Consider the following 13,276-nt stretch of genomic DNA (forward strand, 5'->3'; position numbering starts at 1 on the left):
TGGGAAACAAATAATGCTTTGTATTATTTGTTAGTAGTATCATATTTGGTGATACTTAAATGAAGATAAGTCCTTTGGAAGTAACCAGCCAGCTTTACCAGAGTCAAATGTGCAGCTATGTGATGGTCACAGTGATCTATCATACATAACTTTAGCAATTAGCATTGCTGTTCTGATGGCTAAAGTAATAAGTATGGTTATTAGTATTGATTAATGTGCTGCTATGGATTCTTATGGGCTTCCCAAGTGGCTCATTTGTTAGAATCCACCTGCCAATACAGGAGACGAGGGTTCAGTCCCTGGGTCAGAAAGATCCCCTGGAGAAGGGAATGGATGCCCACTCCAGTAATCTTGCCTGGAGAATCCCATGGACAGAGGAGACTGGCAGGCTACAGTCCATGAGGTCACAAAAGAGTCGGACATGATTGAGCAACTAAACAACAACAACATGCTATTCTTTTAAGATAGATTCCTTATAAAATAATGAAATCTTGATATTGAGGTAGCTTTCAAATTTAAGCTGGCATACCTAGTCTTAAAGCTGTTGTTTAGTCAACAGTTTCTTAGATTGATCTCCTTTCTCACTCCTTACCACCTTAAGTTTATGGAGAAATACTTAACAGAGAAAAAAGGGTTGACTCCTGTTTTCTTCTCTTAGAAATGAAGTTCTTTCTCTGTGTTCTGTCTCCAGCTCAGACTTTCTCTACTGGTAGATTGGGAGCTGATTGAGAGCAGAGTCCATTACATCCATCCTTTTAAGCCCCAGCATCTAGTCCAGTTTCATCTACTAAATCCTTATGAACTGTGGTTTAGAATGTCTTAATTGGATTGGATTGGGTTGGATTAGATTAGATCACAATGAATAAGAAGTAAAGCATTTCCTCTTATCATTTTTCAAATAACTTCTTATTTGGGTATAAAGTGAAGCATACATAGAATAATATTTAAACTGCTTTAGATGTAGACTCTTGTAAAGAGTCTGTATCTAACTGGATAGATTTAATTTGAAAACTGACAGCAGTTTCATCACAGTAGCTTGATAGATTATAATGAATACATTCCATCAAGCAGCATCATTTAAAGTAATACTAGTTGAAAGTAAAAAGCTTTAAATACATCCTATTTTAAAAATAGCTCATCATGTATATGTTGATAAAAATTCTTTGTATCACAGATTTAAAGACACAGAAAGTCTTCTTAGAAATATATGAGACTTTTAGTGCAGTTAGTTCTCTTTAAGAGACAGGAAAAAAACCAATTACACCGCATTGATGTAATTCCAGGCTAAGTACATGTATGTATTTAAATCATGGGAAAAGATCCTTGAAGTTAAATGATATACCAAATTTAGCTGTTAGGCAACTATTTCTCCCATTTGGCTAAGTATTCCTTAGAAGAACAGTCTGTAACAAAGAGATTTGCTTCAAACTCCTGATTTTTTAACCAATGCTGCTTTATACACTTTGAACATGTAAAAGTTCTAATTGTTTCCTGGAAATGAACAATAGCTGCCTATAGATGTATTGCTTATTCATTTATTTACTGCATATAAAATCATTTAAAGGTAATGTAGAAAAGGAAAGAACTTTTAAATCTTACGTCTTTCCCATTATCTTAAAAATCCACACAATGATCAGGAAAGTGTTCTCACTGAAAATCATATTTGATCTAATGCGTCTGAAAATAATATTTGATTGTGTTATTTGTATATGAAGAAATATCCTGATAATCAGACATCAGTTCAGCACAGAGAGTCTAGAACAGACATGGTTATGCTTGTAGTTCTTATTTATGGATGACAATTATTCTTTATAAACTAGTTGATGGAAAGAAGCGTACATTCTCTATCTTGATTGAGTCTCCTTTTGCTGTTTTCTTCTGTCATGATGGATGTAGCTGAGGCGTATTTCTGTTGAGCTGTTCCAATAAGTCATAAAAGGGAAACAGTCTTTTTTTCTGGGCTTATAAGACCTTGGAGACCCTGAAGATTTGAGAATTATTTTTTTTCAAACATAAAACAACAGAATGAGCCAGATATAAAAGGATACCTACCAAATGATTCTATTTACATCAAGATCAAAAACAGGCACAAATAATCTATGGTCAAGGTAGTGGTTACTTATCCTTGAAGTCAAGCCTCTGGTAAATGATGATGGTAAATGGTGTGTTTTCAGGTATGAATGCTGGTTATATGAATGGGTTCAGTCTGTGACCATTTGTTAGCTATTCATTTATCTTTTGAATATATGTTATACCTCAATAAAAAGTCCAAATAGAAAAGAATGAATAAAAAGTAAAAGCATTCATATTTCCTTTTCCTCCAACTACATTCTGAAGGGGCTCCTACTACTCACAGTTCACAATAGTTGTGTTGTCCCAAGTCATAGAAGTGTTTAGCAGCAGAACCAACGTTTTGGATCTTTGCTTCTGTATCTTGTGATTTTTTATTTCTGCCGATCACAAGCTATGCTTACCTCTCAGACCCATGACACGGCCTGCTGGCAGGAAAGCTTTTAACCTTTCTCTGTGACCTCATGCCATTTGCCCTGTTAACAGGAGAGTTGTGTGAGGAGAAACTGGACTTCTGTGCCCAGGACTTGAACCCCTGCCAGCACGACTCCAAGTGCATCCTGACGCCAAAGGGATACAAGTAAGTCTGCGGCTGCACTGAAGCTCACGCCTGGGGGAGGAGGGCCTTTCTTTTTTTTTAGTTATTTAGGTATTTATTATTTATTTGGCTACACCAGGTCTTACTTGTAGCATGCATGATCTTTGATCTTTGTTGCAGAATGTGGGATCTAGGTCCCTGACCAGGGATTGAACCTGGGCTCTCTGCATTGAAAACTCGGAGTCTTAGCCACTGGACCACCAGGGAGGTCCCAAGGAGGGCCTTTGTTTAAGGAACCTTCTTCTTTCAGGATCTAGCTTCACACCTTTGCTCAGGATTTATAGGGCATTTTCTCCAGGGTTATTGGCATTTTTATAAATGTTTATTTACAGTATAAACTTTTTTTAGTACACCAAAGAGTTCCTTTTGTTCTGTGACTTTTCAAGGGAAATTTTGTATGAAATAAAAGGGCCTTTGAATGTGTATGTCTGTGTTTAATCACTCAGTCATGTTGGAATCTTTGCAACCCCATGGACTGTAGCCCACCATGCTCCTCTGTCCATGGAATTTTTCATGCAAGAATACTGGAGTGGGTTGCCATTTCCTATTCCAGGGGATCTTCCCAAACCAGGGACTGAACACACATCTCTTAAGTCCCCTGCAATGGTAGGTGAATTCTTTACCACTGGGCCATCTGGGAAGCCCAAAGTAGTCTTTAGTTCAGTTCAATTCAGTCGTTCAGTCATGTCTGACTCTTTGCAACCCCATGGATTGCAGCACACCAGGCCTCCCTATCCATCACTGGAGTTTACTCAAACTCATGCCCATTGAGTCGGTGATGCCATCCAACCATCTCATCCTCTGTCGTCCCCTTCTCGTCCCGCCTTCAATCTTTCCCAGCATCAGGATCTTTTCAAATGAGTCAGCTCTTCACATCAGGTAGCCGAAGTATTGGAGTTTCAGCTTCAACATCAGTCCTTCCAATGAGTATTCAGGACTGATTTCCTTTAGGATGGACTGGTTGGATCTCCTTGCAGCCCAAGGGACTCTCAGGAGTCTTCTCCAACACCACAGTTCAAAAGCATCAATTCTTCGGTGCTCAGCTTTCTTTATAGTTCAACTCTCACATCCATCCAAAATAGCCTTTGATTGTGTTTAATTAAATTCATTTGAAGACCCAATAGTGAAAGTCGCCCAGCCGTCCCCAATTCTTTGAAACCCCATGGACTGTACAGTCCATGGAATTCTCCAGACCAGAATATTGGAGTGTGTAGCTGTTCCCTTCTCCAGGGAATCTTCCTAACCCAAGGATCAAACCCAGGTCTCCCACATTGCAGGCAGATTCTTTTACCAGCTGAGCCACCAGAGAAACCCAAATAAATTCTTAATATCTACTAGATACTTTGTTACCTGAATGGAAGTCATCTCTGGTAAAATAAGAAGTTTAAATTAATGTAACTGAAAATGTTTTGGTCTGCAATAATACTTTAACTACCCAAATGGAGGAAGACAGAGTGACCATATGTCCCGGGTTGCCTTGGTACAGTCCGTTTATGTCTGTTGTCTCAGTGTAATTAATATTTAGTGTCTCCTTCACTCATGTGCATGTTTTGTGGGATGATAACTGTCTAGTCAAGGCTATGGTTTTTCCAGTGGTCATGCGGTCATGTTGGACTGTGAAGAAAGCTGAGCGCCGAAGAATTAATGCTTTTGAACTGTGGTGTTGGAGAAGACTCTTGAGAGTCCCTTGACTGCAAGGAGATCCAACCAGTCCATTCTAAAGGAGATCAGTCCTAGGTGTTCTTTGGAAGGACTGATGCTAAAGCTGAAACTGTAATACTTTGGCCACCTCATGCAAAGAGTTGACTCATTGGAAAAGACTCTAATGCTGGGAGGGATTGGGGGCAGGAGGAGAAGGGGATGACCGAGGATGAGATGGCCGGATGGCAGCACCAACTCAATGAACACGAGTGTGGGTGAGCTCCGGGAGTTGGTGATGGACAGGGAGTCCTGGCATGCTGCGATTCATGAGGTCACAAAGAGTCGGACACGACTGAGCAACTGAACTGAACTGAAAGCATCCAGTCATGCCAGCTAGCAATCTTCCTGAAATATGTTTGGTAGCAAATGAAATTATTCCTTTGCCACAATTCTGTAATATTACTGAACTGAAAGCGTCCAGTCATGCCAGCTAGCAATCTTCCTGAAATATGTTTGGTAGCAAATGAAATTATTCCTTTGCCACAATTCTGTAATATTTTTGTTTGTTTGTTTTGGGGGTGGTTTTTTTTTTTTCATTTTTGCCCAAGCTAATTTATTTTTAATTGAAGGAGAATTGCTTCACTATATTGTGTTGGTCTCTGCCATTCATGACCATGAGTCAGCCATAGGTATACATGTGTCCCCCCCTGTTTAACCTCCCTCCCACCTCCTACCCCTTTCCAGCCTTCCAGGATGTTACAGAGCCCTGGTTTGAGTTCCCTGAGTCATACAGCAAGTTCCCATTGGTTACCTATTTTACACATGGAAGCATATACACTGTCATGTGTAGAATTCTGTAGTATTTTAAGAGTCTACCAACAGCAACTTCTTTTCTTAGACAGACAGTAGTTTAGAAATCATCTTGTAGGAATCCTTTATTTTAAACCCGAGGAAACCATGACCCGGAGAGGTCCATGGCTGTCCAGAGGTCTCAGTGTTGCTCAGTGGTACAGCTGGAACTGGATTTTATACTTCCCAGTTGGGTGATTTTTCTACTACAGGTTACCTCTGAGAAGTTTTACACTTTATCACCATGGCAGGTTGTTTGTTACAGAAGGTAAGCTGGATTCTCAGAAATGTTACTGTAAGGCTCAGGTTGAGTTGTGCTTACAGGAGACAACTAGCAAATAACAATACTTGTTCCTTTAAAAAATTTTTTTTAATTTTAATTGGAGGCTAATTACTTTACAATATTGTAGTGGTTTTGCCATACGTTTACATGAATCAGCCATGGGTGTACATATGTTCCCATCCTGAACCCCCCTCCTACCTCCCGTCATCCCAGTGCACTTGTTTCTTTATCCAGTATTTATTGAGCATCTGCCATGGGTCAGGGCATGTGCTAATATTGCCATCTTTTGTTTTTATGGAGCTTTATGGCTATTCAGTCTCTCATACTCAGGCTTAGTTGCCATAGGATTCAGAGAATTAAAACTTACTCAGGTCAGGAACAGTTTTATAAGAATAGATGGATTAGAGCTGGGACTAACATATTAATACTTGTCAACAGATTATTGAATATTCCAAGTTGAATGGGAGATGAGGTCGTATCACCTGACCCATACTGCCTTTGGAAAATCAATCTGAATAAAATATTTATTCTCAAGTTTCATTTAGAGAATATTTTAATTCAATTTGATTTAAAATTCATTATTTTAGAATATACAGTTGCAGCACCTGTTCATTTTATTTGATGCTTTTTTAGAGAAAATACATTTGATTCTACATTTCATTATATTTTAGTTTCCAACTGTATGTGGGAAAAACAAGAGTCTTATTGAAATCTTTATTTTATACAAAATGCGGCATTGCATTTTGTTCTTCCAAATCCACAGGTATATTATTTTAGCTCTTAATGTCTTTGATCTCCCCTTAATGAATCTGTCAAATTGAACTTCCATCATTTACATAACAAATATTATCATTTCTTAGAGAAATTAATCAGAGCAGATGGTTTTCCAAAAGGACTTATTTGCAGGACAGGTTTCACAAAGCTTTGTGAATTATAATTACAAGATAAACTGTTAGTCAAACTTAATGGAAACCATTCAAAAATAAGTTCATCTTCAAAAAGACTAACCCTTAGTTCAGTATCTTCAGTTACTATCAATTACATTGCATGCTCCTGATAGTGCATTTTACTGGATTATACACTAACTGATTTAGGAATGCATTGTTTCCAGCAGTAATTTGTGAGTTTGTATGTAGTTTAGCAGGAAACAGGATAAATCATAGTGTTTGCTATTACTCCCATATTATATATAATTGCACATTGTGGGAAAGGAAGTTGCAAAAATGTAAGTGGCCTTAGAAACCAAAATTATATGAAGCTGCTAAAGAAAATTTCTACCAACAAATATTGTTTGGACAAGTTGTACTGTTCCTTCAACTACATTTTCTTATTGCTAAGCTAATAGAGCTGGTTTTAGTTCTCTTGCTGTATTCTATACCTCATAAATCTCCTAAATTGCTTTGAGATATTTTTAGACTATGATATGCCGTAAGTAGAATTTTCAAGCATACATCTTACTTAGTCAGCTTTGGGGCTTCTAAATGATATATTTTATAGTCTTTGCTTTCTTCTTTGTTCCTTGTCAGATAATAGAGTTCAGGGAATGTGATACATTTTATTGATAATACAAACTTTAAGGAACTCATAATTAAATATTTTCTTCCTGTTTTGAAACTCTGCCTGAGGAGTAAAAGAAAGGCCAAAATGTTGGTCATGATGTGCCTCTGAGTTCTAATGGGCTTGAAAAATAGTATCTGTCGAGAAAAGAATATAAAATAGCTCTTTGGTGAATACGTGGTTCTCTTATCTTTTACTTTGATTTCTCTTCTCAGATAAATAATTCAGAGTGTTTCAAAGCATTTCTGCTTTCTTCTAATGCTCTGTACTTGAGCAGCTCTGCTCACATTAACATTGATGGAAGCCCTTTTCTCAGGCCTTGTCCATCTCATTGAGAATGTCTGTAGCCATTTAGAATCCATTTAACTTCAGGCTTGTTTACTTTGCTTTGTTATGATTCAGCACTAAAACCACTGGCTCTAGAGCAAGCATGCTTATGCAGTGAGCTCATTTTATTTCTTAATTCATACATGCAAGGCTGTCTGTGGTGCCCTTAGACTGTATATACTCTCATTTATATTAATTCATCAGTTCTCCAGTAACTCCTAAATCCTGATTTTGCATTTTCAGGCAAAACCTTTGGCATTCAATAATATTCACATTCACTAGAGTGTTTTTAACTATCCTCATTCACTTACATATTAATGGCTTTGAAATAGAAAAGTAAATAATTAGTGCAGTCTAAACCATGAAGATTTTTTTTAGAATTATGAAGACTTATATAGAATTATTTTTTTAAACCTATCATTTAGGTGATCATGCATTATATAGAAAATTCTGTGCAAATTATGTTGTAGATAATGTTTTTATTTAAACTTTTTAACAAATACCTGTGAGATGGAAATTACTATATATGTGTTATAGATGGGAGGAACACATAGATTAAGCAGTGTAGTCAAGATTACATACACTTCACAATGAAACCAAAATATGAACACAGCTCTGCCTAATTGCAAAGTCCAAATACTATTAGGCTAAAATAATTTCCTGTTTTGTTTTGTTTTAAGTCAGTAAGCCCTTTCTTAAACTCCAAACAGAAATACTCATGGAAGCCAATGTGTAAAGCTAATGAATCACAACAGTAAAGTGTTGTTGGGTGGCGGGGTACAGAGGGAAGCTGCCAGCAGCCCCCTCCCTATTTATGGCCATATCTGTAGGAGTTCCAATGGCTCCACAAAGCATAGTTTAATAATCGCTGCACATGCCATATCGCTTTTCTCTGAGCACCTTTAAAGTACTGTGTCTTGGTATCATAGATAGAATTCCAGTGGTCAGCACTGATGAAAAAGTTTTTAAAGGAACACTGAGTAACTAGTTTAACAGCATAGAACTGTGGTTAGAAATTCAGGCGTTCTTATCAGATTGCTTGGGTTCAGTTCCCGACTATGGCACACAAGTTGGATGTCCTTGGGCAAGGCACTTAATCAGTTTGTGTCTTGTTTCCTCACTTGTAGCAAGGAGTCATGGTATCACCAATGTCACATGCCTGTGGAGAGAATTCAGTGAATCCATATATGAAAAAGTGACTAGAACAGGGCTTGAAGCAATATGCTCAAAGAACATCAGCTGTATTATCATCCCTGGTTCTTCACCAGCTGTGCAGCCCCACACCACCAAAGTGAACAGTCTGATAAGCTGTCCAGGGTTGGGTCCCAGGAATTTAGTATCACCTTCCCTGCTCTACCCAGTTAGGTCAGCCCCCATTCTGCCCTAACAGGACTCTGGATTCATGGTGAATTAGAGGGTATCTAATGCTAATATGTTTGCTTTTCATAAAATTATATTTTACTCTAGTGCATCCAGTCTCTATTGGAAAATTAAAAATGTTAATTGTTCTTAAAAATTTCCTTAAGGTTCTTAATAAGTTTTACAACACGACACTTTCATCATGTCAGTACTCAGATGAATTAGCTGGAAATAGAGGATACCATAGCCAAATTGAGTGAGAGAAGAAGAGAGGGAGGGAGGGAAAGAGGAAAGAATGAACCCCAGTGCAATTAGTCTAATCTTATTTGGATTGCGGAGGCATACTGTCATCTGAGAGGGGAAATTGCTGTTCCTCTGAGAGATCACAGTGAGAAAGCATGGAAAGCTTTGCAGATCAGTACTGTTTTCTAGGCATCTGTTAATGTTTAGGCTTTATGAGCTTGTTCTAAATACGTTTTCTCAAAGGCAGTACCAGTTTCCTAGCGGAAATGCAACTGTTGTGCTCATTTCGGCTCAGTTAGGTTTGAAACTGTTTACCTGCTTGTTCAAACAGATGTGACTGCACTCCAGGATACATAGGCGAACACTGCGACATCGACTTCGATGACTGCCAAGATAACAAGTGTAAGAACGGAGCCCACTGCACCGATGCAGTGAACGGTTATACATGCACCTGTCCTGAAGGCTACAGGTAAAAGTGCAAGTGAATATTTGTGTTTAAAGTAGTATAGGACTCAGTTCTTATTGGCAATTAAGTAACATCTAATCGACGTGTTTTTTTTTTTTCTTTTCATTCTGCAGTGGCTTGTTCTGTGAGTTTTCTCCGCCCATGGTTCTCCCCCGTACCAGCCCCTGTGATAATTTTGACTGTCAGAATGGAGCTCAATGCATCATCAGGATCAATGAACCAATATGCCAGTGTTTGCCTGGCTACCAGGGAGAAAAGTGTGAAAAACTGGTCAGTGTGAATTTTGTGAACAAAGAGTCTTATCTTCAGATCCCTTCTGCCAAGGTCCGGCCTCAAACAAACATCACTCTTCAGGTAAGGTTCCCCCACTCCCAAGAGCTGATCTCATCCGAAATCAGCTCAGCTTCCAAGCATAAATGTGCGTGGCGGCTTCTGAGTGATGTTGTTTCTTAAACGGACAGTTACATACTGCATAGCATAATGACAGATAATGCCACTTGTGTGAAAAGTTCCTGTTAGTCTAACATTTCTGTCTGTTAAACCTAAATGGACACCACGTATTTTTATTCACTACTTGATCACATAAAATACACACACACACACATTCACACTAAGAAAGAGAGCAGCAAAATATCTTTGTTTTGTGCTTAGGTAATGGCTTAGCCTGTGGCACTAGTGGGAAAGAACCCTCCTGCCAATACTGGATATGTAAGAGATGCGGGTTCGATCCCTGGGTGGGGAAGATCCCCTGGAGGAGGGAATGACAACCCCTCCATTATTCTTGCCTGGAGAATCCCATGGACAGAGAAGTCTGGCAGGCTACAGTCCACAGGGTCGTGAAGAGTCAGACACAACTGCAGTGACTCAGCGTGCACGCATGCACAGTGCCATCTGATTCATTTATTTCTGTGGCTCTGCAGTCCAGGTTATATACAGTGGGAGGGTGGGCCGAGTGGGGAGCTTTCCTTAGGAAATCTGCAGCTGACAAGAGTACAGATGAGACAGAAAACACCTTGACAGAATATTCAGCCAAGTGTCATTTAACTTCCACTTGAATTTACAAACTCAAATTTTAAGTCTTTCCACCAAGTCACCGTTTACCTTTGAGCAAGTCATTCAGACCCCGATAGACAAGGTTAGGCTAGATTAGGGGTCATAAATTTACATGGGGCAGATTGCGGCTGCATGTTTGTTTTATCTGTTCAGCAAGATATTTCAATATGTTTTGAATTCAAATGTGTGTAGCCAAATTCCCATGACCCCATTCCTTATTTGTTTTACCCTGGCACTCCAGCAAGGGGCCACGGCTTCTTGGGAAGTCACGAGGAATGGGACCCCGGAAGCCAGGCTGACGTTCTTTAAAAAGCCTGCCTCCCTAATTTCAAGCATTTGCTACCCAAGTTGTTATGAGAAGTACTCAGTGGTGTTTGGGCTAAAGTCCTAACTTTTCCTGGTCCTTGAAAACCTGAAAAAATCAGAAAGCAGAATAAAAACAAAGATTTCCCCCAATCATGGCATAATTTAACATGCAACATGAAAATCCGCTGTGCTCAATACAGTCGCATTTCACATATGCCATAAAAATTAAAAAAAAAAAAAATCCATAACAGGAGCAAAAAGAGCAGGTAAGTGAAAATCTCCCACAAAGGAAGTTCTAAGCACATTCAGTAATGTTAAGAGTTTCTTTTTTTTTCTTTTGGGACTGGCTTCCTTTTTAAATTAATTTATTTTTTAATTGAAGCATATTAAGTGTTTCTTATTATTGTTTTTAACAGAAAAGAAATGTGATCATTTTATTCCTGATTAGATTTTATCAGTGTTGCCTGAGACAATATAGCTTAATATATAAGAGGGGAAACTTAATTCACATTAGGCACTGTGAACTTGATATGGAAAATATTTTTCAATTTTAATTTTCTGAAGTATAAATTGTGTAATGTCCTTACTTTTGCATATTTCATTCGACATGAATCTTTAAGCTTTAATATTGCTAATATGCATGGAAAGAGAGTAAATACATGTTTACGAATGTAGAAAAACGTTCTGAAGTTCTTTATGAATTTATTTATAACAAAGTAATCCAGGAACAGGTCATCTTTCAAGTAATCATTTCAGGGTGTAGCAGTATTTTCTCAGAGCCATAAAGAAGAAATAAACTAAAAGTCTCTTCACTAGGACGTCTTGTTTCTTCTTAATGAAGTATGTATGAACAGCTATTCATCCTGCTAATTTCAAGGTTACTTCCCACCAGATTGCCACAGATGAAGACAGTGGAATCCTCCTGTATAAGGGTGATAAAGACCATATTGCTGTAGAGCTCTACCGAGGACGTGTTCGTGCCAGCTATGACACCGGCTCCCACCCGGCTTCTGCCATTTACAGGTGAGGATCTCTCAGTTACTGGTAAAGGTGAAAACAGTTGCTTAATGCAGAACTGCTTCTCTTCTATTGTTGTGTTATGGGAAGGGAAGGAATAATTTGACTACAGCAGACTTTGTGAGTATATTAGAGGCCTGGCAATATCAGATAGCATACTCAAGTTGGATAACTGAGGAAGGATGTATTAGATGACTATTTACGAAGGTTGGTTGGGACAGTGGAGTGATCTGAAATTAGTAACTTGGGATATTGCTCCTGCCCATGGGCTTGAAGGAAAGAGGGGAGACAGCAGTTATGGAAGTCAGTGCTCAGAAAACGAATTGTGGAGAGGACTGCCTGACAGAAAGAAGCATCTCCACCTTCAATGGAGGAATGCTTTCAAGCCTCAGGGAAGGAAGCAGGGTTTTAAATACTCGATTTCCCAACAGCCTCCTGCGCATGCTTCTTTCTGGCCAATCAGATGCCAGAAAACATCAGACCACCCACTGATCTCGGTGATGTAGCTCACACATGAGCCTCTCAGGGCTCGGCACCGGGAGAAGATGGATGGAGAGCAGTTCTAGAGAAAGAGATGCAGGGTACCCAGCACAGGGAAAAATTTAAAGTGACTATTCATGCAGTCTGTATTTATTGAGCACTTGACGTGTGTAAGGCATAGTTCTAAGCTTTCAGCAACAAAGTTCCTGCTCTTAAGAAGCTTACACATGAGAAGCCAATGGACACCTCCAAGATGCGTAGAATCGTATCATTCATTTTGGAAGGTTCTAATAACATACTGAATTGATGATATACTGAATGCGGTAATGATATACTGATATGTGAATGGAGGAAGATACACTGCTCAAAGTATGCTTTTTGCGCAACCTTCAGAGCCCCTCCTTTGGGTCTCAACACCAATCACTTGGCAGACAAGTTATCTAGTTATCGAGTTTATTTCTTCACATGTATAAATAACTGCCACCGTCTAGAGCAGGATCACAAATTCATAGGCAGTCAGTTTTCCCAGGTGGATAACTTAAATGAACTGTAGGCTAATTGCAAACAAATGATATGTGCTCTCATTCTTTGATTCTTGAAAAGATTCTAACCTTTTAGAGAAGCATTTCTGGATTACAAATAGCCTTGGTGTTGGCACCATAATAGGAATGGTTGTAAGGACAGTGAACTAAAAGCAAATCTTTGTCAAAACAGGACTAGACCTTTTCTACTCGGGTCTCCCTGAATGCTGCCATGTGAAAATGTAGACCCAGGTTTTGCCAGAACTTCTGATTTTCCAAGAAAAAAATTGACACTTTAAATATAAAGTTTTCCTTCCTTAAATATGATTCACATTTTTTAAATGCCATTTGTGGCAAACAAAACACATTTGTAGACCAAACGCACTGGGCACCAAGCTTGTGGGCACTGACTGAGGCATAAAATGGAGATACTGACCTCTATGTTACTGACGTCATACTTATATATTTTCCATGTGTTTCACATGTTATTTAATCTTTCACAATGG

General features: G+C 38.7%; 1 protein-coding gene across 2 annotated transcripts in view; it reads left to right on the top strand.

Annotated features, from left to right (window-relative positions):
- Window positions 1–13,276, top strand: part of SLIT2 (slit guidance ligand 2) — a 402,031-nt gene that overhangs the window by 366,149 nt on the left and 22,606 nt on the right. For both annotated transcript variants that reach the window (XM_018049329.1, XM_018049330.1), the window contains 4 exons: window positions 2,557–2,650; window positions 9,259–9,396; window positions 9,507–9,747; window positions 11,645–11,775. In XM_018049329.1, the coding sequence (XP_017904818.1) occupies window positions 2,557–2,650; window positions 9,259–9,396; window positions 9,507–9,747; window positions 11,645–11,775 (604 nt within the window). The remainder of the gene's footprint in view (window positions 1–2,556; window positions 2,651–9,258; window positions 9,397–9,506; window positions 9,748–11,644; window positions 11,776–13,276) is intronic.

Source organism: Capra hircus, chromosome 6, assembly GCF_001704415.2.
Source record: "Capra hircus breed San Clemente chromosome 6, ASM170441v1, whole genome shotgun sequence".
Lineage (NCBI taxonomy): Eukaryota > Metazoa > Chordata > Mammalia > Artiodactyla > Bovidae > Capra > Capra hircus.